The 27,927-nt window shown below is 39.5% G+C and overlaps 2 protein-coding genes and 1 long non-coding RNA gene across 8 annotated transcripts in view; 2 read left to right on the top strand and 1 right to left on the bottom strand.

Annotated features, from left to right (window-relative positions):
* SPEF2 (sperm flagellar 2) overlaps nucleotides 1-27,927 on the top strand; it is a 172,148-nt gene that overhangs the window by 114,114 nt on the left and 30,107 nt on the right. For all 5 annotated transcript variants that reach the window (XM_072824916.1, XM_072824912.1, XM_072824913.1 and 2 more), the window contains 5 exons: nucleotides 2,617-2,797; nucleotides 9,253-9,400; nucleotides 11,338-11,466; nucleotides 12,567-12,705; nucleotides 15,520-15,749. In XM_072824916.1, coding sequence (XP_072681017.1) covers nucleotides 2,617-2,797; nucleotides 9,253-9,400; nucleotides 11,338-11,466; nucleotides 12,567-12,705; nucleotides 15,520-15,749 — 827 coding nt within the window. The remainder of the gene's footprint in view (nucleotides 1-2,616; nucleotides 2,798-9,252; nucleotides 9,401-11,337; nucleotides 11,467-12,566; nucleotides 12,706-15,519; nucleotides 15,750-27,927) is intronic.
* LOC140632662 (uncharacterized) overlaps nucleotides 1-27,927 on the bottom strand; it is a 94,572-nt gene that overhangs the window by 58,796 nt on the left and 7,849 nt on the right. For both annotated transcript variants that reach the window (XR_012030258.1, XR_012030257.1), the window contains exons 2-3: nucleotides 2,869-2,912; nucleotides 1,900-2,004 (exon numbers count right to left, since the gene is read on the bottom strand). This is a non-coding gene — a long non-coding RNA (uncharacterized lncRNA). The remainder of the gene's footprint in view (nucleotides 1-1,899; nucleotides 2,005-2,868; nucleotides 2,913-27,927) is intronic.
* Nucleotides 17,676-26,860, top strand: LOC140632660 (zinc finger protein 862-like). The gene is made up of 5 exons (XM_072824911.1): nucleotides 17,676-24,591; nucleotides 24,719-24,936; nucleotides 25,058-25,266; nucleotides 25,362-25,485; nucleotides 25,567-26,860. Exons 1-5 carry the CDS (start codon nucleotides 23,446-23,448, stop codon nucleotides 25,919-25,921), a joined length of 2,052 nt encoding a protein of 683 aa, XP_072681012.1. The 5' UTR covers nucleotides 17,676-23,445; the 3' UTR covers nucleotides 25,922-26,860.

Here is a 27,927-nt window from a genome sequence, read left to right as displayed (position 1 = left end):
AGCACTGAGTACCATGTCTGGGGATCAGAAGACTTGAGATCCACTCTCAATAACTCTCAATAAGTAGGGACTATTATTACATATTATGACAATAACTTACATGCAATATTTTAATTGTGAGAATGTTCTTGCTTTGCTTTATCCTCCCTTGTGCCAAACAGGATTTGAGATACCTGAACATGATAGGGTTATACATAAGATCTGAGACCCACTTCTTCTCTCTCTAGATTTCCTCAATGTAGTCCTATCATGTCCCCATCATGCCCATGTGTAAGCAAGAAAACACAAGAAGTAACATCTTTTTGATACGAATACAAGAGAAATGTTTGACTCAGCAAGCTACTGAGAGAGAACTTTGAAATTGAAAACAATAAAAAATTCCAAAGGCAATATGAACCATCAAAGCCATTAAAAGAGGCCAAGTTCCAATGTCCGCAGTAGCAGTGCATTCTGTTCTTAGCACAAAATAGCAAGTCAGGCATATTGGGGAAGCTATTAAAGTTGGTTAGCAGAATGAAACAGGGAAAAGAACAGCCAGTTCTTAATTTCTGCAAAACAACCTTGCACCAGTCTCAAGCTCAAATCACTGCTATGAATATCTACTGAAACTCAGTGTACCAACCAACCAATCAACTATAGTCTCTTTAAAATAAATAAGGGAAACAAGCATACTGTTAATCATTTCCACATAGCTGTCAATTTTATTCTTGTAACAACAACATGATAGCAACTAATAATTTGTTGATAACTAATAATTGGCAATGACTAAGAATTAGTAACAGTAGTAATAGTAGTAGTCATATATTTGTATTATTCAAGGAAAGGAGCTCCAGAGTCACGTGACATGCCCCAATTCATATCCATTGACAGTGGCAGAGCTAGCTAGACCAGAATTTTTTCCTGTAAATGAATTCTAACCCCAAATTTTATTTCTTCTTATTTATTTTTTTTAAGATTTTACTTATTTATTCATGAGACACACAGAGAGAAAGGCAGAGACATAGGCAAAGGGAGAAGCAGGCTCCCTGTGGAAAGCGTGATATGGGACTGAATCCCAGGACCCGAATCACAACCTGAGCCAAAGGCAGATGCTCAACCACTGTACCACCCATGTGCTCCCAACTTTTGTTTCTAAATGATATGCCACCATTGCTGTCCTCCAAAGCAAAAGTGTTAGGAAATGCATGTTGTACTATATTAAACATTTACAGATGGATCACACAACCTTTACCTTAGCTTGTTAGACACATGAATCTCGGTGTCTCAGTGACTGACATTTAGTATTACTTGATTATTAAAATGTAAGTTGTCCTTGTGTGTAGATGTGTGCTACGTAGAATAACCTCAGCACATTGCCTTTATAGGCACAGTACACTATCAGAATTACAAATACTATAAGAATCAAAGAGTTAAGTTCGAGAAACCACATCTAATGCTTCAAAACAAGACCAAGCTAATTGTTTGCTGGAGGTCACAATCAGCTTTCTGGATCACCACTCTGTTCCCCCAGGTGCTTAAGTCAGCCAGACCAAATGCTTGTTCCTGACACTCCTCAAGTTTCAACAAAGGCATCCTTGGAGCTTCTCTCTCCCCCTTTCCATGCCCAGCAGACGGTTCTTTGCACTTTGGACTACTAAGGTGGACCCCAATCATAATAAACATTCTTCTCTGTGGGCCTCTTCCTGCTTCCCTTAGCATTTAAGATTTGAAAGTCCTTAGGGGATAGAATGTTCCTGGGAGCAGCTCTAAAATTTCTACATAGGGGCAGCAATGTGGCTGAAAGACTGGAGAGAGAGAGAGCTTACCTCTGTGTTCTCACAGAACCTTACAAAGCAAGGAGAAGATTTCATCATCCATACTCTAAACTGGGGAGGGCTGGTGAATTTCTCCCCCACGCACCACCAAAACTCCGTTGCCTCCATGGGATTTCTCCTTGCAGTCTTCACCTCTTCATATCCTGCTTTTTTACTGTCCAACTTCAGGAAGCCAAATGATGTTAGTCATCTTAAAGGAATGATGTACAGTTTTATTTGATTTGTTTTTTTATGGCTGATTTGTTTCTTGTCAGAAGTTTATGCCCTGGATATATTTCGAAATTGCATTTCTTCAAGATTGCCATTGTTTCTTTTTCCCTCCTTGTAATCAATGAGAATTAAACCTAAAAATTTTGTTGTATTACTATTTGTTTCTAGTTTATTCATGCTGATAAGACTATAGAAATTTGAATACATTCTGTTTTTTTTTTTTTTTTTTTTTTTTTTTTTTTTTTTATAAGACAGGGGTGGGGAGAGGGGCAGAGGAAAAGGGAGAAAGAGAATCTCAAGCAAAGGAGGCCCCACACCAGTGCAGAGCCCAATTCCGGGCTTGGTCTCACAACCTTAAATCATGACCTGAGTTAAAATTGAGACTCCGTCATTTAACTGACTGAGCCACCCAGGTGCCCCTTGAATGCAGTCTTTTTTAGTCTTCTCTTCATTTGAAGAGTTCTTCCAGGACAAATTTGGAAATTGAGATTAAAGCAAGACAACAAAATTCCCAAAGTCACATGGTCATAAAAATAGAATTCTGTTCAATAAAATATTTATATTTCCTTTTTGTTTGTTTGTCTTTTCAAAGAATTCCTCTAATTCCACGAATATCCATTTCCCCGGATTCCGCTATGACCAAACCAAAAACAAAGGCCATACTAAAGGGCAAGATCGATTACTCGCTGGAAAATGTGGAGTTAAACTTTGAGGCAGATGAGAAGTTGGTGATGGACACCTGGCAGCAGGCTTCTTTAGCAATATCTCACATGGTGAGCAAGACTCGTTACTACATTTTCACTAAGTACCAACGTTGGTAATATGCTATGGGTAGAAAACTTACACAGCGTTGTATAAATATATATCTTCGGGAACTTGTTTCGTTTTCTGAAAGAAATAAGAAGTGAAACAATTCAGTCAGCAAATATATGAGTTCAAGAATGGAGTAAACCAACATGTAGATTATTTTCTCTGCTGGGCCAAGGTTTCAAGCACAAAGACCAAAAGGGCCAGTCAGGAAAAGACAATGACATGGGTCAAGTATAATGCAATAGGGAGAGATGGGACTGGGGCCAAGTGGAAATCATCCTCCTAAAGAGGTATGTGCTACTCCATCTACCCTGACCAACTTTCCCATTTCAGAATGATAAATAGCCAAATTTTCCAATTTTCCAAGAAAAGACAGAAATCCAGATTTGTATATGAAACCTACTGATTTTAGCATGTTAGAAATGAAATCAAATTTGTAAAACTCTCCAGAGCCGGGCAAAACTCACCTCTGGCCTGTAGGCCTCCAGTTTACAGAAGTTACCTATGAGGTAAGTATTATTCTCTTTACCATGGAAAATGAGGATCCAGAAAGGTTAAAAGGTCACTTAGCATGTTATGTGTCAAAAAGGAGATCTGAACCTAGGACTATATGAGTTCAAAGTTCATGTCCTTTTTCTGATTTACTGGGAGGTGGAGGGACAATGGTCCCTGACTGCAAGGGGCCCGTATCAAATCAGAAGAGAAGGGAAAAACATGCAGATAACTTTCATGTCAGGAGAAGCTTCCACCTGTACAGAAGGTGCACTCAGAGTTTGGCTTGGATGACCAGTGTTCCCACATCCTACAGTCCTGGGTGCCCAACGTGGTTTGTTCTCATTCTGTGCCAGGCCTCCTTTGAGTTTCCCTGAAATATTCCATCCAAACAGGCAGTGTGGACCTTCCCAAAGACTCTGTGGGAGAAGCAGCCAAGGAGCTTGCCTCAGGATCTCAGAGCTAGGAGTCAACACTTCTGATGGGACATTTCTCAAGTCCCTTCCTGGCCACTCTGCCTCCAGGGTTCTTTTCTCTGATTTATCCTACAGCAGCCTCCGTGCCTCCTTTCTGTTCTCCCTCTCTATCTTCTGTTCTTCTTCTTTCATTTCTCCCTCTCAAAAATGATTGTAGAATCCTTTAATTGTCTTGCTGTATCTATAAAGAATTTTAGTGTGGATTTTGGCACACCTAAAAAAAGTACATGAAGTATACCTGCAGGGCTTGGTGGATGCATCTAAGGTAGATACCGGAGGAACCACCACATGTGGAGAAGGTCCATATCTACCAAGTCTTTGTGCCCCTTCCCCATCCTAAACCCCCATCCCTACAACACCAACCCTCCATCTGCCTTTTTATTTACCATTGCCTTCATATTCATGAGTTTTTATCACCCAAGTCTGTATCTCTAAACAGTATAGTTTACCTTTGCTTGCTTTGAGCTTTAAATGCATGGACTCATACCTTTTGTCTCTCAACATTGTTTACGAGATTCATCCTACGTTGTTGACTGAAGCTGTAGTCTGTTCATTCTTGTTGCTGTATATTGTTTCATTACATAAATTTATCATAATTTATTTAACTAGTCTGCTTCCAATTTGTGCCATTATGGGTATCCTTGCAATGTGCTCCAGTAGACATTCACCTACTTGTCTACTGGAGCACATATGCCCACACAACCATTGTATATATGGCTAAGAATATTGGCTATCTCCAATGTCAGTAGATTATACTATAAATAATACTTCAGTTTGCATAAGTTATACCAAATTCTTTCCCCATTTCACTGCAGTATCATCCTTGTCATAAATTAGGTGACCACGTATCATAAATTAGGTCTGTTACATTGCTGTATTTTTCCATCCTTGTACCAAAACCGCATAATGTCATATTATTTATTCATTATCTAGATGAGGAAATCTTCCCACCTTGTCATCTGTCCAGAGCATTTTGGCTCTTCTTCGTTCTTGGCCTTTCCATATAAATTATTAAGTTAGCTTGTCAAAATTCATAAAACTGTTGACCATTGATTTTTTTAGATGATATTCATCCGATTATGTAAGTTTCATTTCTAGCTTATTGTGGGGTTTTTTCATAAATGTATTAACAAATGCTTTCTCCACGTCTATTGAGATTGGCATGATATTTTTCTGTTTTCTATTAATATGAAATATCATACTGGTCAGTTTTCTAATATTAAACTTAACATCACATCCTGGGATAAGTCCAACATTATAATGAAGCATTATCCTTTTTTCATATTGCTGGATTTGTTTTGCTAATAATTTGTTTAGGATTTTTGAATTTTTGTTAATGAGTGAGGAAATCCTATAACTTTTCTTTCTCATACTGTCCTTGTCAACTTTTAGCATCCACATACTAGCCTCATAAATCAAGTCAGAATATGTTTGATTTCTATTCTTTAGAAGAGTCTGAGGAAGTTGGAATTATTTCCTCTTGAAATGTTTAGTGGTGTTCACCAAGAAGCCATCTAGGCCTGGTGAACTAAACTTTTTTATTACTGGGAGGTAATCTTTGTCTACAATGCTTTTTTTTTTTTTTTTTTTGGAAATTAGACTTTTAAATATCAATTACATGTTATATCTTTGTTCATCCTCTTATTTTTATCCTTTCTGTATCTTTTCTTACTTGCTTTTTACCCCCTACTTACTTTTGGAAATAGTGCATTCTATTACTGTTCTCTTAGTGGTTACCCTAGGAATTACACCATAAATTTTAAACTTATCAAAGTCTAACTATTATTTAGTCAGTAATTCATGGTGTTATTCCTAGAGTGGCCACTAAGTGAATTAATGTGTGTTAATTCCAAACTAAGATAGAAAAAAAGGGTGAATAAATTTAAAATGTGAAATCCAAAATAAGAAAAGAAAGGAGAACAGAAAAAGATTTAGGACAAGCAATACAATAGAAAGCACATAGTAAGATGGTAAATGTATACCCCAAATATATTGATAGCTACTTTATATTTATAAGGGCAAAATGATCCAGATAAGGGATTGATTTATTTTTTAAAAGGCACATGATACTTATAAGAACACAGAAATGATCTTCTGTTACCGACCAGAGAAGAGAATGATGTAGTGTGTGATGACCACTAGTAGCTGCCATGGAATCCTAAACCCTTAACCCAGAGGCTCAGGGCTCCCCATCTTACTGGTACCAACTCATCAAACCCTCTTGTAAACCAACTAGATGTTGCTTCCTACGTATCCCGTGGATATTAACAATTTCCATGCCTCAGCTAATGTCATCTTTCTCGCCTAAAATATGTTCTTCCTTCCTTCTTTTTGATTAAATGATATGCTTCCTATAAGTCTTCAGAAGCCAGTACCTGCTTTGATTCCTGACTAGATGGTTGCCTGTTTGAAGCCTTGCCTTCATTGTTCACATGGTCTTCCAATCCCTGTAGCAGTCGTACCTCCCCAGGCATTCAGCTCTTCTTTTCTAGGTGATTGTAATTTATATCTCATCATTTTCCTAAACACTTGATTGGATTCTAAGACTGTTTATACACCTTACACCTAGCATAATGCCCACATCTATTATGATACTAGGCCCTCAGCACAATCGGACATAAGACTGCTGCTATACCAATGACGCTGTTACTACTGATGATGATGGCAGTGCCCATGGTGATCACTGCAAAATAACCACTACCAAGTACCAGAAAGTGGGGAAACCAGAGCTAGGAGTTTGAAGGGAAGGAATGAATTTTTATTCCTATTGAGCTACATAAAGCAATTTACAAGTCTTACAAATCCCATTAGAATTGCCTAGGGGAAATGATATTGCAGAATATTACATTATTAGAAAGAGTAGCATACAGCATAAAGAACATTGGCTACCCCTCTTGGTTAAATTGTATGATTTTACAGAAATGACTTAAACTCTTTCAGTCTTCAATTCCTTAATCTATTACATGGGAGACATTCCATGTATCTTTTCTTCCATGAATGGTTGAAAGATCCAGTGAAATAATGTATACCAAAGTGTTTTGGAAATTGTAAATATAATAGATCATGACGTTAAAAAGGTATTCAAAACTGTACTATTTTCCTTGTGGACTTCAAAAACCACATAGAAAGCAAGCGAGAAAAGTTTAGTCATTACTGATCTAATCAGTATTCCTAATAATTATATTTGAATCCTGCTTTTATGTTTCTAATAAAGTTTTATGACCTTGATGTCACATGACCTTTAGGGAGTTTTAAGTGAGACAGACATGATCTGGACAAAGCGTTGTAGGGCAAACAGTGCCAGTGAGGATTAGCACAGCTGAAATGAGAGAGCTTTAACTCAGACTTTTTCTACACAACAGTCTCACCAAGAGCTACCCATTTAGTGTGCTATGCTAATTTTTAGAAAAACTTCCTTGTAATTAGCAGGTATGCGATGATTTCAAAGAAACAAATCATAGTTAACACCCACAATGTCAAGACATTACTTATAGAGTTTCTTTAGCCTTACAGGTAGATTACTGGATGTATTGTAAATTATGTTAATTTTTGAAAGACACCCAGAGGTCTTTGAGGGAGTGGACCAAAAATATGCAGATGATGATAATTATCATCATCACCACCACCACCACCACCACCAGCACCATAAGGTTGTTTAAAAGGAGAAAAATCCAATTTTAAAGGAAATTGCTAACTTACTGTGCTTTGCAAAAACAGATTCAAAAAAATGAATTGCTTGCAATTTAGGTGGAGGGATGTTAACAAGTCTGCTTTCAGCTTTACCAAGAATTTTAAAGTACAGTAGATATCATGAAATCCATTTTTGTGGATTAAGGGCATCTGATTAAAACCACATACATACATGCACACAAAACTGGCTTGTTCTCTGAAACCTTTCTGTATTTCTCTGAAGTTCCACTGATCTTAAAGAAACTGTGGGTATGTTCTGTGGAATATGATTATTTTAAAAGAAAGTCCATCTATTAATAATCATTTCCTGAGCATCCTCTATGAGTATAGCAGGTGCTAGAAGCTGCTTGAAGCCCATTTGGAGGGTGGAACCACATTTAACATTCATAGACCAGCTGGGGACAGTTACATGCTGAGCCCCAGGGTATGAAGTGTGCAGGAATCTGGGGAGAGCCAGAATTGGATGGCATATCTGGCCAAAACTAAATGTCTTTGTGGGGAGAGCCTGTGCCTTATTCATCTCTCTATTCACCTTCAGTCAACTTCCTCTTTCTCCTCCTAGCCCCTTACCCAGGCCCTCCCCAGAAATAACAACAGGCTTGGATATAGTAAATAAATTCTCACAGCCCCCATTTCTTCACCAGTTGCTTTATTTAGATTTTAAAGTTTTCAACTGGATGTTGCTCCTCCCTCCTCACTGTATATGGGTTTTCTTTCTCCCTCTTGGGAGTCTTTACTCAGCTCTCATTTCTCAGGGCTATCCTCCTAAGTGCTCTTCACCTCTCCAGGGGTGGTTGGACTTATTGCAAAAGGTCTGGCCTTTGAAACTACAGGCACGGCCCCAGTTGCTTAAACCTCAAGAGGAGGTTTTCCTGCTGCCTGAAACACAGAGCCGCAGAGGAGAGATGGAGGGGTCCCAAGCGCACCCCACACTCCCCATTCCTCAGCTAAGATGGGGTGGCCCCGCAACTAATGACTCAAACCAGGACACATGTGTGAGTGAAAGGAGGGAGCTACTGAGATGGCAGGAAGCTGCATGTCCCCCGAGTAGAGGAAGCTGACAACAAAGATGAGGTTAGCCTGTGGGATAGGTTATCCTCACAACCATCGCAGTGAAAGCGCAGAATTCAAGTGTCCATGAATCCAAATAATATTGCGCATGCCATCCCGAAACTTGGGTAGGAGGCATGGGAAACTCTTACCCATTTTATGTATAAAGCATAATCATATATAAAATAGGTAGACAGATACACTTTTGCAGTACTAAAATTTCATAGAGTAGGACTATTAGGAAAATTGTCTTTAAAACTCTCTTGGGGGAGTTAATATATGAATATAATTAATATATAATAATAATAAATAATATAAAAGCGAGAAACATTAGTATAGGGGAATACGCTGGAGGAATAGTGGGTGTTAAATTCATAGAGTCTGATATTAAAAAGAAAGCTTTCTAACAAAAGCATCGTCATGGAGCTGTCTGGAGGCAGCCCTGAGGAAACGTAAGGTTGCGGTGCAGGCAGCGCTTGAGAAAGTGACCAACCTGCGCACAGACAGCTGCAGAGAAGCCACCTCTTGGGGCCAGGGCCAGGCTGCCGTGTCACTAAAACCCTGAAGTGCGCTTTCTGTAGAGACTGAGTACGTGGCACGGTCGTTTACAGGAGATGAGGCCTCAGTGGAACTCGGGGATGACTAAATGCACGTGGCTCTCAGATTTCCCAAGTGTCGCATTAATTGAAATCTTGCTCGATTACAACCAGGTGGCTGCTGAAATTCATCAGAGGCTCATGGAAGAAGAAAAGGAAAACCAACCAGCAGACACAAAAGAAAAATCTCCTCAGATGGGGACAAATAAAAAAGCCAAAGAGGAACCACCCAAGAAAGAAAAGGCAGACAAAAAAGCAAAAGGTATTCACGGTTGTGGCATCCGAAGCTGTGGATGCTTCAGCCTCTCTCTAGAACACACACGATGAAGCTACTGTGGGCTAGGTTTAGTTCCGAGCCCACACGCTCCTGTGGTGGTGTTGGCTGACTAGTCATACTGGGTACCAGCCTCACCTGACTTATTTATCCAAATAGCCGGGCATTTGGAACATGCTGGAAGAACTCCAAGATGACACTGTGTGATCTGAAATGTGTGCACAAAAGGGTGAGAAACGAGTCTATACGTACATATGTTTCAGGTTGAATTCAGGTTTCTGGCTTAATCCAAGGAGGTTCCTCTCTCCCAGAGGCCTCCTGCCTCATCTCAGCCTCCGAGACGCCTGGGAGGGAGCAGAGGCTGGGAGAGACCCCTGTCAACCTTGGGGGTCAACTCGGGCACAACGGTTACCCTCCCCTCTGAATGTCTCCACGTGGACACAGTTAGGGTAAGGCGAGGCAAGAGGGGGAGAGACGGGAGCTCCAGAGCAGAAGTCTGCCTCACCAGTCGGTTGCTCACACGTGCTGGTTAGGCCGCGGCTGGACGCAGGCGGGATGCTTCCAGACTGGCCCCTGCCCTGGTGGGGACTCTAGGCTAGAGGCAGGGAAGGACATGTGACTGATCACTGTTCCTTAGCAGGGGAGGGATAGGCGACCCGGAGAGCCAGGAGGGGGGCGGCACTTCGCAGCTGGGGTACACTGAGGCAGCCCTGCGGAGGAGCGAGAGGAGGAGCTGAGGATGTGGGCCCTGGGGGGGACGCCCGAGCGAAGAGAATAATAGCACCACGAGAAAAAACACACCATGTAGTCCATCTCAGATGCGAAAGAAATAAGCTGTATTTGAAGGACATGCTTCAATTTTTTTTAAATTTTTATTTTTTAAAGATTGTATTAATTTATTCATGAAGGACACACAGAGAGGCAGAGACACAGGGAAAGGGAGAAGCAGGCTCCCTATAAGGAGCCTGATGAGGGACATGAACCCAGGACCCTGCGATCACGACCTGAGCCAAAGGCAGATGCTCAACCACTGAGCCACCCAGGCACCCCTTCAATTTACCTTGATAGATGAGCGGTTGAGTCCAGCCCCTTAATTTTACAGATGATAAAACAGAAATCCAACGAGATTAAGCTCCCTTTCACCTGTAATTTATGCATCGGTCTACTGTTGCAATTACGGGTTCTTACCGTTGCTTTGTTTACAATTATGTCATCTTCACATGATTTGAACCCCTTGGGGTCAGACCTTCAAGACAGATTCGTTGCACTGAGTAGAAATATGTGGACGGGGCCTGCAGCTGGAATCCCACTGTCGTTTCTCAAGAGTGAATTGTCCGAAAAATGCTGACAAATCCTTATTTTCTAATTATCTTATGTAATCACTGAAGTACTTGCAGTTAAAGATTGCAAGATTGCAATCTGTGAAAAGATTGTTTCGTAGGTTACAGATTCTTAACCATGAGCCACATTTCAGCCACATCTCGTGGAGGTTGTTCCCTGGTCTTTTCTCCGTGAAGACCTGGGAGGCCTTTGGCTAATGCTAGGACCTCTTACGGAGCAGTCCTTCTGCTCCATGGGGCTCATGGCATCCGTGGTATATTGCAGTTTGCTCATTTCTGTCCCCAGACTCTGCATCGCACCTTGTTTGAAGTCTATAACCATGTCTGCCCCTCACTGCACACCTCATCTTTCCATGATGCTACACAATAGGGGCGTTTGTATTCGTGTGTAGCCTAGATAACACACGGAAAATTCACAAGGAAAGATCAGCATTTCACACTCAGTCAGGACTAGGATCGGTCCTTTCCAAACCCCAACAGATTTACTACAGACCCGCACATCTCACTTCGTCCTCATTTTGTCCAAGTAACTGTGCATCCATTGGATGTCGCTCGCTCCTCCCTGAGTTCCTACTGTCCTTTCAGGCAGATCCCCGCCGACAGCAGAAGCCACGCCTGTGACAGTCACAGCAGAGGAGATTACCCAAAAGGAGAAGAGAAACGAACTGATGCTCAAAATCAAGGAAGAGCACCTCGCTGCCCTGCAGTTTGAAGGTAGCAGTGGAAAAGAACCAAGATGATTCTTTTCAGGGGAAAATAGGCCAGGAGGCAACCAGCCCATGACTGGCTCAAGTCCTCAAGGAGGACACAATGCAAAGCGATCAAAAAGTACAACACTTAGTTGGTTGTTTTCATATGACCCCATGAGGGCTAGATTCAACTATTCTATAATTGTCTGCTGGGATCTCCAAAAGAGACAAAGAAAAGTTGGGAAGGGGTTAGGAGAACACCAGCAATGATTACAATTCCAAAGAATAGAAATGAAAAGAATATGTTAGAGTCAGAGTGATTTTACAGGTTGAAAGAAGGCTTAGAGCCACATACACATAGGTGGTTTTATATGATAAGAATAATTTAGGCCTCTCATTAGGAAAATAAATCCTTACTGAAGGCTAACAGCCCCCAAAAGTGAGTTCTTGGTAACAGAGGCCATAGAAGAGCCAGTAATGGATTAATAATGTTCAAGAGCCTCCTTTTCTATAGATAGCAATGATTTTATAAGATCTATTCTCGTGGCTCTTCCACTTGTTTTATAATGCGGCTCAAAATGGACTTTGAAAAAAAAATCAGAAACATCAGCAAATTAGGCCAGTGGTAGTGGAAGAAGCAAAGCGGAAACCTGGGAAAACTATTTCAGAGGTAAAATCCACAGACAGTGTGTGCCGTGGGCAGCAAGAGGCCCTGGGATACAGAGCATTTACCCTAGTTTTACCAGGGTTGAGAAAATACAATGATGTTGCTATCCTGAGGTTCTAAAGTAGGGAGATCATCAAGAGACTTGTACTTTCCCCCTTTTGAAATTCAGAAATTATCTGTTTGCATTTTCCCATTCCAATTTATCAAAGAATATATTGCTATAAAGTGCCATAAATGTTAAAGCTCACTTTATAGTTTTGGCTTAAATAAGCTGTCAAATTACACGACCATGCATTTTACTTTTTTTCTCAGTGACATAGATTGGATATTATCAATAGTCGTATATTAAATGTGCACCTACATCTTCACAAATAGAAGCATGAGTGGTTTAAAAATCGATTACAAAATGCATGTATATATAATACATTTTAAAATCCTTCACTTTCTTTTTAAATTAGAGATAGCCACACAGTTCCGGCTTGAACTGATAAAGACAAAAGCATTGGCTTTCCTTGAAGATTTACTAACAAAGGTGGTCGATGTATATAAACTCTTGGAAAAGTGGCTTGGTGAGAGGTACTTGAATGAAATGGCCAGGTAATGTACTGCATAGGCTTTTCAAAATGTATTTTTTTAATTCCTAAAGGCCAAAACTGGCAGATTTTTAGGCATTTACAAACGTAAATTACATTTACAAATAGATGTTTTGGCTTTTTAGGGAATCACATATATATTTGTATTATGCTCTATTGTATTTATATTATGTTCTTTTCAAACAGTGAGTCATGTATCAAAGTGTCCTATTGCAATGTCCAGGTTTGCACATCATTTCTGAGTGTGGTTTTTACCCTGCTTAATGAGGACCTTAGTTTACAAGGTCTGATTATAGGCAATTTTAAAATATTTTTCAGAAGTAAGATAATCTCTTACTTCTGATCTTTTTAACGCCAGACTTATTATTAATCAGGACCAGTTAGTGGGAGACTAAGAAGCCAGTCATTGGAATGTTACACCAGTTAGGCTGATTCCTTGTAAGGGTAATACTCAGTTCTAGCTTGCTGTTGGGTTCCAAAAGTTTTTCAGACTTCTCATCTCTAATGTGGGGCAGAGAATCCCATTCTCTTAATTCTCCCTCAAAAATCAGCTCAGCCAAGCAGAAATAGCCCTCAGGTGAGAGGAAACATGATGTTCCAAGAGACGGGGATTCCCTCACTGTCCACAAAGGAGCAGCATGCCTATTCACTTGGGGCCCATGGGCTTCATCTATAAAAGGAAACACAGCAACCAGGCTATTTCAGAAGTTTCTACTAGATCTAGGTTCTATGAACACTATAGTGTGCAATAAACATTTACTGAAAATTTAGAGGTTACTACCTACATAGAATACAAATGGCAAGTATTCTCAGAAACGACTGCCACCTGAAAGAGAGTTGTTATGGTTTTTCTGCAATCCTTGTCTCATAATGAAAGTTCTGTTGTAAAATCTTCAGCCTAGTTTTTTTTATATCTGTCATGCTATATAGTAACACACACACACACACACACACACATTTACACACCCCTCAGCCTGGTAACCTAACTGCAGTAAGGCTTAAAATAATTGTACCACTGGATGGCCAAGTTGATTACTCCTTAGCATCATAGAGCAGTGGTGTTCAGTTCTGTTCTCTTCCTACCACTTACAAATGAAAACATATCTTCTTAATTCCTAGAATTCACATTACCCTCCCATCCATGTGGCCATCAATAGTAAATTCTCTCTCTCTCTCTCTCTCTCTCTCTCTCGGCATTTTAAAATTTTTATTTAAATTCAATTAATCAACATATAATGTATTATTGATTTCAGAGATAGAGGTGAGTGATTCATCAGTCTTACATAATACTCAGTGCCCATTACGTCAATGCTTCTTATACTCCAATTTCTCAGATTTGTATGGTGTACAAATATCTGACCCCTCAATGTGGCCACAAGAAGTTAAACCTAGAACTGTCCAGCTATGCATTCTGTTTTGGTTATCACAAAAACTCTCTGGTGATAGAAGGAAGATATAGAGAGAGCTGTCCATCCATTGGAACTTCAAATCTTGCTTTTTCATTCCGGAGGCATTTTTGAAGCTCTTCAATTTGTGAGAAGGGTATGCCTGGTAACCTCCACTAGGTGGTGCACACCCATTTTGAGATCCTGGTCACCGCTGGGTCTTGGTCTGCAGTGGGAGGCGGTCCTCACAACAAGCTTGGAACTTACTTGCTTCCAGTGCCTTCTCCTCTGCACCCAAGACACACACACCCCACGAGGCATAAACTAATTAGAGAATACGCACTATGTGGACGCTCACCAGTACAGCATGCTGGAGTTGAATTCTAGTTTCAGAGAAAGCAACTAATACTATTTTTAAAACATTTTCTGTATATATATTTTGGTGTTCTGTGTTGCGTATGAGCAGATTAAAAATGGATATTTCTGTCACGTCCAATCGTTAATGCAAACTATAAACAATCATTTCTGTAAAGCAGTATATTGTATTTCTTCCTGTACAAAACTTCTCTGGCTTTTGAAATGGCCCTTTGATTAGGGCCATAACTATAATCCCCAGTATAGGTTAAATCCATTCCCTGTATGATTTCACATTAATAACCATAAAGTATGGAGTTATGTGTTACTAGCTCCATGCAAAAATAAGGAAATTTGGAGAGCTTAAATAAGTTCCCAAGGACCCATGGCTACAGAGTGTTCTAGAATAATAACGCAGCTTCCAATGTTCTTTCCACTGTACCTCACTATTACTGCTTATACTACACGATTTAACTAGGAATTATTATTTGTAAAAATAGAAAGCAATTTCAGTGGGTTCATATTATTAGAGTTCATCTGACAATCGTGTCTTAAATAACTTCAAACTCCCTGATACAAAGTTAGAGAAAAGCCACTCTTCTAGAAATCCATAATCAAATTTGATTAACTTTACAATTTTTCCTGATTCCAAGTAAATGTGTCATTCTAACAGTTATATTTTACAGGCTTTTCTGCATACTTATTTTGCATAGTTAGAATGAGTAACTATATTTTGGTACATACTTAGAATGAAATATATCTCTTGACATCATCTTGCTTACACAGTAAAAATATGTTCTAATGTTAATAAAACCATATTTGATGAAGTCCCTTTTGTTTCACTTTGTATAAAATATGTGACTGTGAGCTCTATAATGAGCATATATTTTATTTCCAATCTGCATTTATTATTCCACCTTTTCAAAAAGTGGATTTGAAGAGAGCTGGAATTTGTAAACATGCAGGTTGAATTGTCTTCCTTAGCTGTACGGTGTGTAGACTTTGTGTATCTGTCTCCTAAGCACTGATAACCCAGTAGTATTTAGTGGGGATAACGCTATTCATTTTTTCATTTTCAGTGTGGAAAAATTAACTGAGGTGGCCCGTTATCACATTGAAACATCAACAAAAATTCAGAATGAACTTTACCTAGACCAAGAAGATTTCTTCATTAATGGAGATCTGAAAGTCTTTCCAGATCCCCCTCCCCCAGTGCGCCCCCCACCTGTGGAAAAGGAAGAAAATGGCACCCTGACCATCGAACAGCTTGACAGTCTTAAAGATCAGTTCTTAGATATTGCACCCAAAGGTAGGAAAAATAATTACCGTGGAAAAACCACAGAAAAAGTTAAGACTAATCAGGGTAGCAGTTAACCTGTTCACAAATAACATCAGCCCTCTGGGATCACGTGTCACCAAAAAGATGCCCTCACTGTGTTCCAGCTTGCCACATGTTTGCTTTATGCAACATAGATATGAATGAAACAAACAGGAGGAAGATAGTGACTAATACTTCAGCAGGGTGATGATCCTCCTTCCTGGCAATTCTCCTCTTTGGCCCAACCCTGCCCTGGCCAGAAAGCGGGTAAACTTGAGTCTGACTATGGCAGCTGAGAGAGACAGCCTCTGTATATATGTCCAGTCGAGGGTTTGGATTGGGATCATGAGTTTGCGTTTCTGTCTCCCCCACTAGTCTGGGGAGGGAGACCAGGGTAGAGAACTTCCCTTTTCTCTCAGTGCTTCATAAACTAAGAACAGAACCAGATAAGCTGTCACCAAAATATTTACCTAATTGAGTAATGTGTTCACATGTATGTATACATAGAATTTTATGCCTATGACACTTTATTTCCTTCACTTGCTATCATTATGGCTCTATAGTATGTGCATGGGCTTTTTTTTTTTTTTAATTCAGTCTCTTTCGACTTCCAGATATTCTTCAATGAATTACATCAGTTGACAGCACAAGTAATTCAGACAGATCATGTAGGTCTAGCATCTCATCTCCATTTTACTGGGCTGGACACTGAGTCACAGAGCAGTTTTTACATATGATCATATGTCATCCAGTCCTCTTCAGATTCAAAGCTCTTGCCTCTTCTCATTGAACTAAGTCACCTCTCAGAAACAAGTTTATTTTATCTTCCAACATCCACCTATTGGAAAATCATTACTTTTTCCCTAGAGAATAGCCAACTGACTTTAGTCTAGCCCTAACACACTTCTACTTTCATAGTGATTATATTTCATTTGTTTTTTAAAAGTTCATTATTTCCGGAAACCCACATCAAATCTCATTAGTCAAAGGACATTCCTTTACTCTAAATCTGAACACCTCTTTGCTAAGCCTAGTGGGTGAAACAGGTGAAATCTTATACACCTGGGTGACCCTCTACCCTGGCACACATCAGCTCATCTAATCAGCTTGAGTGGGTCTCCACCTCGAATATATAAAGGCACACATGACAACTGTGGATGGACACCAACACTGGTTGGCAGTGTTTGGGCAGGAAGGAAATGTGGCCATTGGCAGGTACCAAACAATCTCAGTTTTATAAAGCTGAGTCCACAAAATCTCTTCCATTGTTTGGTCAAGCAGATTCCATTCTCTTCCCCACCGTGTGGGTTTCACAAGGCCCTCTTATTACATATTCCCTTCTCAAAGGTTGCTTTTGCCCTTCATTTTATCCACACTATTTTTTATATAAAATACAAAGATACATGTATAAAGACCCTGAATATGACATATGATTTGATTTAATCCTACATTAGGGTGATGGGATGGAAATCATCCAATTAGCAGGTCAAAACTAAAAGCATTTGGGGACATTTCAGGAGGTAGAAGAGGATTTTGAAAATTGTCAGCCACTCATAATCCCTTTTAAAAGAGACCTTAGTATTTATGATGATAACCACAATACATTCCTGGATCCAACCTCAAAACCAGAGCCTGCACTTCAACTAAACGTTTAAAAACAACAAACAGCAGCTATAAGTTGGCATGTGCATGTCTTAGAAGATTAACTCTAAAAGCCTTTGGGACTAAAATATGTCAACTGATACATTTATCTGTTTTCTAAATACAGTAGAATGAATGCAACAGCTTTCAAAGTATGGTAGAAAGAGGAAGGAAGGAGGAAGAAAGGAAAAGAGGGACAGAGGAGAAATAGTTTTATATAAATATATATATATATATATTAAATATATATATATATATTTAAAATGTAGATGTAAAAGGAAAACCACTTGCCCCAGGGACTTAGAATGTAATTTGAAAAGGCAAGCATGGAAGAAGAAAATATAAACTTCTATTGAGTTTCTTTCTGGAACAGAATATGAACTTTATAAAAGTGTGTAAAAATGCAGAGCAAGAGAGGATCAGTGCCCAGTGAAAGTAGGTCAGGGATACAGAGGATATCTAAAGTTAGAGGAACAGCCACTAGCCAACATGCAAATAAGAGGCATGGGTGTGAATGTTCAGGGAAAGGTCAGGAGACTGTTTTGCTTCTCCTTCCCCAACTGCACGAGCAGCAGGCAAACAGATGGGGAAGGCTTTTCTGTCTGAGGAACCACCACCAGCCACCCAAGCTGGAGAATCCACCCAGATTTAAGAATAACCATTGTAATTACTGCACAAGTTACAAGGCTATACAATACTGTGAGATTTGGAAGTCTTACAGGTTCAATAAATCAGTTTACATTCTTTATTATTTGCTCAATTATGCTATTTGAATACATATACACACACATATTCATTGCTTTTCAAGTACATGTAAGATTTAGCACAGTATCAGGTAGTCTATCATTAAAAGTAATATTCATTGTAATTAGTCTTGCTAATGTTATAAAGGAAGGCAAAATAATGATCATTCCATTTTCTGCATCCCAGAGTCACAGATCTGTGATGATTTCTTAGAAGTCAGGCTGCAAATGTTGACATTGGCCCTCCCTGAGGAAGTCCAGTAGTTACCAGTCACCCTTTCTCACCAATTCCCTTAGCCCCAAAAAGATCCTTTGTCTTTCTTCCTCAGCTCTGTGATTGTTGTCCACTGCCTTAAATAATATACAGCCATCCATCTTTTAAGTGAAGTCTTTTGTCATATTCCTTCCGAGAACTAGAAAACAGTCTTTTATGATACCTTCCACTGTGTTTACCTTAGAACTCTACAGTTTCAAAAGACAATCTTAGTTGAAGTGATCGGTTTTCAAAGTATGGAGCAACTGGCTAAAAGTGGCACATTTCTGAATGTGTGATCCTACAGAACTTCTTCCTTGAGCTTGAAAATTGCTGTTATTTTTAAGCCAAGAAATATGAGCATTTCCTTAAACTATTTCATAAATGCCAATGTAACCTATGGTATCTAAGATGTAACTTTGAAGCTTACTAAAATATGGTAAAATATGATGAACAGATGGATGTTTCTCTAGGAAAAAAGCATACATATTTACACATCGTCATTATATGACCAGGTCTACCAGAGGATGTTTTAGCACATTTATAAGGAATGGTGATGTCATGAAGTTTCACTTTGGTAACTTTTAATTATGTTGCATAAATAAATTTATTGATGGAAATTGAAAATCCTTAAGTAAAACAAGTGACTTTAAATACTTGTAACTAGTATCAGGATATAAACAGAAAGAACCAAAGCTTATGGAGTTTTTTGCTGAGTATTAGCTACTCTACTTGAAAAATAGAAGTCTTCATTAAAATAGTCCTTACTAAAAAAAATAAAAATAAAAAAAATAAAAATAAAATAGTCCTTACTAAAGATAATGGAAAATTGAAAATGCATCGTATACCGCAATGCTTATATATTCAACACTCCTCTCGTGGTCAAAATCTGCCACTTGTGATGATTTTAAATCTCCTTTAGTAAAGGTAGTCATGAGAAATAAAATACCATCTGTTGATATGATCATCACAAAAATGCCAGAAAGGAAAAATGACTGTATGCATGATAATCCAACAAGATCGTACAAAATGCAAGGAAACAATTTGTCATGCTGGCATTTTCCATGCTACCCAGCAAAGATCCATACTTTAGAATCTCAGGAGCAGCTTAAGTAAGAGAAAGCCAGTGCATCGACAAGACATTCTTTTATTGACTGTCCCGGGAATCATTTCCATGAGCGTACTTCCAGCACAGGGTGAAATTTAGTGAACGTCCTCTGAATTATAACAACAGCCAATATTGGCATGGTGTCAGGCCCCATGCTAGCATTTCCATGTTGATTCACTTCTTACACATGGCTGGCTGAGTAAAAAGACGCCGCGCTATGGTTAAGAAGGGTCAGACAGCTCTTTTCAAATCTACCTTTTGTCAAATGATTGTATATGATCTTGGGTAAGTTATTTAGCCTCTCTCTTCTCAACTTCCTCCTCTGGAAAATCGGATATTTCAATGGAGTTGCTATAAGCATTAAAGTAATTAATATAAGTAAAATATTTAGAGTCTGGCACATAGAATGTGTAATTTAAATGTAATATAAGCCATTGTCATTTATTTATTTTTTTAAAGATTTTTTTAAAATTTATTTATTCACGATAGTCACAGAGAGAGAGAGAGAAAGGCAGAGACACAGGCAGAGGGAGAAGCAGGCTCCATGCACCGGGAGCCCGATGTGGGATTCGATCCCGGGTCTCCAGGATCGCGCCCTGGGCCAAAGGCAGGCGCCAAACCGCTGCGCCACCCAGGGATCCCTAATTATATTATTATGGTAATATATTATTATATATAATATTATAAAGTAATATTTGTATATATGTAAATAATATTTATTATTATATAACATGTAACATTATACAATACAATAGTGAATCAAACTATTTCAATTATTACCTAAAATGTTAGCTCCATATGCTGAAGGTACACATACCACAACAGGCATCTAGAGCATTACTCTGGAACATTTCCAGAAAAAAAAAAAAAATTACACCACCTGATAGAATTAAACCATAAGGTATGTGGCTCCCCAAGGGGACCATAAACATCTCAAACAAAAACACTCATTTTGTGTACTGCATTAAGCTCTGGGAGGAACATCTTGTCTCTAAACATCAAGTGCCAAGCACATCAGGAAGACAGTCTTTTTCCAATGGAAGCTATTTGGAGTCTGTTGAAACCAGAACACTTTAGCAATGTTCCTCAGGCCCCACTTAAACCAAAAGAACTCCTTTTCTTTGTAAACCCATCAGTATTCCATGTAATGCCTGTAGATATTTGGTTCATGGCTATTTTGGCTTCTGCTTGAGTGGCTCTGCTTGAGAGAACACAGCCCAGCAAATTCCACATCTGCATCACTTCTTCAAGAGAGGCAGCTTGTAGTTGTTCAAGGTTATGATACTGTTCTAAAAACTGGGAAGGGGACCTCCTTTGAGAGGCTCTTTTTTAGAGACCCTTAGGTTCAATGATTGGCCTCAGAGACATAAGGCACAAACAGAACTCTTGTCTGTGGTGGCTAAGCTAGATCATTCGGCTACATGGTTTTTACAAGAATTCAAAGGAGGAAGTAGTTACTGCTGCCTTTGCAGGTCAGAATAGGGGTTAACTCAGAGGAGAATTGTTAAAGGAAGCTTCCAGGAAGAAAAGCAGGGGAAAGCATACAAAGGGGAAAAGAGAGTAGACATTGAAATTTTTGAAGTTGCATGACATATTCAAGGGACAGCCAACAGACCAATTGGGGCAGGAGGCAGGAGGTAAGGACCACAAAGGCTTTGTGGGCAGATTGTCAAGTCTCACAGTGGCTTGCAAAGGACACACAGGAAAGGATTATCAAAGGCCTTTAGAGCCAGATGCTGTGGTGAGTGGATTACAGGGAGGAAGAGACTGTCTGAGAACTCAGCAGATGCTGCTCTGTGTCTCTACAGAGCCTTGGCCAACAGGAAGACAGGATTTAAGGGCATGGAGGGTGGGGTGGGGGGGATCATTAGAAAGTTCAGTGGATCTTTTTAAGCTAGTGTCTCTGAGAAAATTGTAGAAATAGGATACTCTATATATTTGCAGGAAGGTAAGCCCCATGTAATCTGAAACCTGCTTAAATTAGTCTGACTTTACACAAATCAAAAAATACAGAAGGATTTCTTACAAAAGGTACCCTAGGGAAGGATTGATGTTATTAACAGAAATACCTCTCCAGGTGACAAAATCTAGGGATTATGCAAAAAAGGAGTAAGGCCGCTGTATGTCCTGTGGTTCTCTCGGTGGGTGAACTCCTTCCCCTACGTAGATTCAGATCACGGAAATGCAGTAGTAAATCTAGAAGCCTTTGGACCTGTTAAAACCATTTGTGGGCAGAGTTTCAGCTACTTCTTCAGGAGGAACCACATTCTCATGAAGCCAGACAATTTACATGAGGCAAATGAGAAGTATGTGCTCAGAATCAAGATAACACCTTCTGGAAAATCTGCTCATAAAACTACAAATGTAAAAGCTAGCCAAATCGGTAGTGAAAGTTAAAGTCCTTCCCTTCAGTAACTAGAGACCTCTTGTCTCACGTATTCATTCCTGGGTTCACCAGCACGTATGTGCGTGGAGCACGCACCGGCTTGGGACCCAAGGTCTAGCGTGGGAGACTTGATAACCCAAGTAGGGTCTAGAATGAAGGCCGGACGTATTAACCACAAGGGGGCTCACTTCAGGACACAATTCATAGTTAGGATCTAGGAAAATGACAACAGTTAATATTTAGGATCTGGTGGGGGGTGGAGAAAACAGGGATGTGTTTTAACAGTAACAACTGCAAAAAAAAAAAAATGATTAAAAGGCAAAATAGAAGTTAGGTGCAAATCGGGGAAGAAGGCAGCAGCAGGTTGACTAATGTTGAAGGCTTCCAAGTAGAAGACGTTAAGAGATATGTGATCATGAAAATCAGTTAGGGATGTTTATTTTCCTAGACATCTGCCAAGTGCTTCGCGCTCACCTAGGCATGATAGAGCACAAAGGAAAGAAGTGTGGTTCTGTCAGAAGAGTTTAAAATCTAGCTGTCAGTCAGCCTAGGACAGGAAAGCAGTGAAACGAAATGAAATGCTGAGCTTGTATGTCGACATGAGGTAATTTAGTACAATATCACACAAACACATGTTCCACTTTCCTGTTAACCTATAACATAGGACAAAATAATCTAATGATCGGGAGGGTTACCGAAGTCACAGGAGGGAAATAAATGGGTGGCCTAGGCTGCCTGCCTTTAGAGAAAACCTGTATTTTAGGACATTGCTTTGTGTAATTTAAATTTTTGTCCTTAGGTCCAGATAAATATATATATTCCAGTCTCCAAAATGTATGTTTCAGATATTAGATCTTTGGGGAAAAGAAAAAGATGAGGCATGAGGCACAGCTCCTTGAAACCACCTGGGACAGGTCTCGAAGCCTGAAGCCCTTTCTGTAAATGAACAGGCTGGCTCTAGTACTGCCAGTGAGGATGGACTGAGGTGGGAGGGAAGAGATGGCCAAGGTGAATCTTGTAGACATGCCGCCTTGCGTGTCCTGTTACTCTTTCTTCTCACTACAGGAAGCAAATGTCAGCAAAAAGCAATGTCTCTCTCATGCGTAGAGAACAAGATTCTAGAGTGAAGGAGAGTGTAGCAGCCTTTGCCCTTATGAGAAATCTGTGATAGTGAAGTGAGTAAGCATGAGGGCTGTAGAGTAGGATTGCCTGCTAGCGATCCACTACTCCACCACTCACCAGCACCGGGACAACAGACAAATTAATCAATCTCTTTGTACCCTTGTTTTTTTTTTAATCCATAAAAATGACAAGTAATTGGTATATTTTCTTACCTATAAAATGGAGATGATGGATTATGAGGATTAAGTGGTATAAGCCACTTAAAGCACTAGCCAGAATGCCTGACATACTACTTGTAAGCACTCACTGTAGTTTTTCCCAGAAATAGTGAGCAAGTTTTGGGGTCAGAGATAAGCAAAACTGAAGGTAGACATTGGGGGTTGCTGAAAATAACAACGTGGAGTTATTTTAAAGGCAGGGATCCTCCAGGTGACATGAACCGAGTCACTGAAAAGCAGAAAAGGCTGCAGAAGCTTGACCATTACCTTCCAAAAAGGAACGATCAATTTTTGAAAATCTGGCTGAAAAAATACCCTTGGCTTATATATGATGAGATGTTAAATCTTATGTTCTGTGGCCTGTGTCGTAAACATGGAGTGAAGTCAAAGGGAAATCAAGTGAGTTTTTTTTATGGCACTGACAACTTTAGGACAGAATTTCTCAATGCACATCATCTCAGTGAGGCTCATGCCAAGGCTTCACTAATGGAAGCAACAAATGGTTCTCCAGTGAATGTCGCCACCACAGAGCTCATGGTGACAACCATGAGCAAAATCACCCTCGGGAGAGTAGAGAACTTATTCAGATCATGCCATGCTATCGCCAAGACGGGACGTCCTCTCAAAGACTTTATCTGGATGTGCAAGTTGGATGATATGAAGGGGGTCGATATCGGCCCCGTATTCAGAACTAACAAATCAGCAAGAACCTTTACATATTTTATTGCTGAAGTGGAACGGAAAAATCTTAGGGAGAAACTAGAACAAAGTAAATTTTTCTCTGTCCTCAGTGACGGAATCACAGACAGTTCAACCAAGGCGGCTGAACTTGTCTACGTGCAGTTTGCACACGCGGGAAAAGTGCATTGCCAAATTGCTGGGGTACAGACAGTAGAAAGGGAGGATCCTTTGGCAATAAGAGATGCCATTGAAAGAACTCTAGAGAGAAATCTTCAACTTAAGCTATCAGACCAAGAATGGGCCAAGAAACTGGTTGGTTTTGGAAGTGATGGTGCCCTTGGCTCAGGGAGAGAAAACAGCAGGGTGGCCCTGCTTTTAAGAGAAATCCAGCCATGTGCTCTGACTGTATACTGCTTTGCACACCATCTTGAACTGTCTTACAAGGCGGTGTTCCAAAGCGTTCCCCTGTACAACGACGTCAGAAATCTTCTTCACAGCATCTACCACTTCTACCACAGTTCCCCTCTGCACAGGAGTTCTCTGGTAACTGCTTTCAAAGGCCTTCACCTTCGACCTGTGATGCCTTCTCAAGTAGGGGGCAGGAGGTGGCTTCAGGAACTACAGGCAGCTCTCCAGAACTTTCTCAAGGGATATCCTGCAATAGTCCAGCAACTGCATTCGGTAAGTAATTTTGAAATACCACGCTGTGTTAGCTTTCCAGAGTGACAGAGAATATTTTTATTAAGCAATTTGAAATCATAACTCTGAGAAAGACAAACCAGTATTTTATTCCTGATCTATGTTACAGGGAGATGAAGGCAGGAGTGACACCAGTCATCAGAAAGCCAAGGAACTCCTGGGGTTCCTTCTCCAAGCAAACATTGTTAAATTTATCCACTTCTTAGTGGATGTCATTAATGTCCTTAGCATTCTTTCCCGTGTCAATCAAAACAGAAATTCTTCCATTGCTGATGTATTTGCCACATTAGAATCAACACTGGAAATGCTCAGAATATATCAAACAAGGTGAGGAGTTGGGAAATGGTCTGAGGGTCTGTCAAACTAGACAGCATGACTGGGGACATTATTTGCCAGGTGCTTTTTCATTTAATTGTTTATTTGGGGAATTTTTTTTTCTCCTCCCCAGACCAGGACCAAAGGAACGTTGGGTGGATTCGGTCACGCACTTTCATGGCAACTGCCTGGGAGGAAAGGGAGACATTTCTGATGTGAGAAGAGTAGTCTTAACACATCTTATCAAGAGGCTGCAAGGTTGCTTCAGAGATGCCAGCCAAGATGTGCTGAAGGCAACCATGATTGGAAGCTTTAAACTGTGGCCTGCGAAGATAAATCAAGGTACCCTGTATGCACTAACTCCAAACCTTTTGTACTTTGGCTGTCTGTAGGTTTCTTTCTTATGTGTGACTCTTTCTCTTGTATATCGATGGCAGAATTTGGAGAAAAAGAGGTATCCACCCTGATTGCCCATTATGAACCAGTACTGGAAGCTGCCAACGTGGAAATCGACGAAGTGGACGCTGAGTGGAGCATGCTGAAATTAGAGATTTATGCTAGGTAAGCATGGTTGGTATTTACAAATGTTTGAATGGCACTTGGGAGTCTCAATAATTTATATTTTTCATTCTTCCCCGCTAGATTTCAGAACATCCGCAAATTGACCTGGGATTTTGTGAATTCTGTTTACTTACACAAGTATCCAAATATCTTGACGTTAGTGGACCTCGTGCTGACCCTCCCTGCAAGTTCCGCGGAGGCAGAACGTGGCTTTAGTCAGATGAAACTCACCAAGTCACAAATGCGTGCCAAAATCAAGGCTGAAAGTATGACGGATCTCCTTGTAATTCAGTTGAATTCTCCGGACATTAATAACTTTGACCCTCGGAAAGCTATCCATTTATGGAACACAAGAACACCATCTTCAGCTGATGACACAAGACCTAATTCTGCTTATTCATCAAACTCCGAAAGCCATGATGAAAGCGATTCGTAATATGACAAATGTTGACTTTGTCACTGATCAAAGCAAAAACAAATTCTTTGTAATCTGAAATTTAGAAGTAAAAAAGTAACCACTCTTCATATCAAACACGAAAGGCATTTGGCATCTTATCAAAGTGAAAATTCTCTGTACTTTCCTTTAAAAAAAAAAGATGTATTTATTTTAGAGAGAGAGTGTGCATGAGGGAGCAAGAGGGGGGGTGCAGAGGGAGAGAGAGAATCCTAACACAGACTCCCCGCTGAGGGCAGATTCCAGGATGCCAAGATCATGACTTGAGCTGAAATCAAGAATTGGCCTCTTAACTGACTGAGCCACCAGGCACCCCATCCTGTACCTTTCTAAGTCTACTTCTATATCCACACATTCCTTCACGTTCTTTGGATGCAGTGTGTTATTTTGATGTCATCTTTTGCAGAGTTATTGCTAAGGGTGGCTAGACTATGACTATGGTCTGAATTCCCTTTGGCCTAGAACCTTCCCATAGTTCTAAATGACAGCTGCATTAGATAACTAACTTGGGCCAAACCGAAAAAGAGGTTCATTTGCTTGTTTGTTTAGATCCATGAATAAAATTTCTAAGTTTATCTGTCTATGTTATCACATTTTATGTGAAGGTCATATCACCATATGCCTTGGCAATGTCAAGATCATATATTAAAATACTTTTCACATTTCACACTAAGGTCGCCACATAAATAATTACTGTGTAAGCTGGAAGTATTGTCTTACAACACTTTGCTTGCACCACAGCTATTAAAGAAAGTGGAACTATATTGTACATAATTTTTAAATACTTAGAGCCTCCTCATGGTTTCATAAAAGAGAATTTATTTATGGTTTCATCTTGAAGAACATGAGGGATTATTTCTAACTTGTCTAAAGACAATGTGGTTTTTCCTGAAAATAAAGCTCATTTTATTGAAAACTCTACTACCTGGGAAAATGTTTCTCATCTCTTTAAAATTGGATACATGGGTTTGATCAAAAAGGATAGAGAATTTATTTCTGAATGACCTGTTGGATGGCCAGTCATATCAAAGAAAGATAGATTCTGCTCTTGCCACCCAAAAAAATAATTTCCAAAACTCAAAATTGTGTATTTGGTTTGAACCACTGACATTTAAAAAGGATTCATGCATTTTCTTAAAGGTTAGAAAAAATGTTAAGGTTCACATGGGACTTTCATAAATGCTAAAAATTCAGATGTAAAAAGAATTTGAGATGCTACATCTATGTTTCTATTTCTACTCTTTTTATCTCTAAATAAAGAAGGATAGCTCTATACTCTGGACCTGAAAGACCGAATACATGTAGGAGTCTCTCCTGACTCTAGAAGGTACTTCTGTCAGAGGGGTAGACAGACATTTTTTAAGTAGATTCATTTATTTTTGTTTTCCTATTTTTTTCCTATTTCTTTTTAATGCATGTGCATGCAATTTGAAATGAGAGACAGACTCTCTTCTGTACAGGATAAAATATAGAGGCAGTTAGATAATGAAATTGTCACTTCCAGTCCAGTGGGCTAACAATTCAAGTCTCCCCACATTTACAAAAACAAATCTCTGCTGAACTAAGTGCAAAATGAGGATAAATGTGTTATCATGATTACAGTGGTGATTTGTATGCATTTGAAACACTTTTATCCCACACTCACCAAAGTAGTTTATTCTTATACCCTACTGTATATAGGAATACTTAAGAGGTTTTTTTTTTTTTATTTTACTAATTCTACTCTGAGCAAAAAGTCAAGGGAATATTCAAAATTCAAGTATAAATTCTCAGTGTTTTTGCCCAATCCGAAGTGATTTATTACCCAGCCGAAAAATACATTACAACTTAGCTGAGACAATGAGAGCACATCAGGAAACTGATTAGTATTTTTATATTTTCAAATGTCTTCTGTTGCTAAAGATTATAGTTTTATATAACATGAATAAAGTGATTATACAAATGCCTATTTTTGTTCTGCTTTAGCAAAAGAAAAAAAGCCGTGTCAT

The sequence above is a fragment of the Canis lupus genome, chromosome 4 (assembly GCF_048164855.1).
Source record: "Canis lupus baileyi chromosome 4, mCanLup2.hap1, whole genome shotgun sequence".
Classification (NCBI taxonomy): Eukaryota; Metazoa; Chordata; class Mammalia; order Carnivora; family Canidae; genus Canis; species Canis lupus.
This window is presented reverse-complemented; position numbering and strand designations above follow the sequence as displayed.

Bases quoted from the DNA above. Each gene is read 5' to 3' on its own strand.
- LOC140632660 (XM_072824911.1), top strand. From the start codon at position 23,446: ATGAACCGAGTCACTGAAAAGCAGAAAAGGCTGCAGAAGCTTGACCAT. The intron at 24,592-24,718 runs GTAAGTAATTTT...TCTATGTTACAG, and splicing joins TAGTCCAGCAACTGCATTCG to GGAGATGAAGGCAGGAGTGA. The intron at 25,486-25,566 runs GTAAGCATGGTT...CTTCCCCGCTAG, and splicing joins AAATTAGAGATTTATGCTAG to ATTTCAGAACATCCGCAAAT.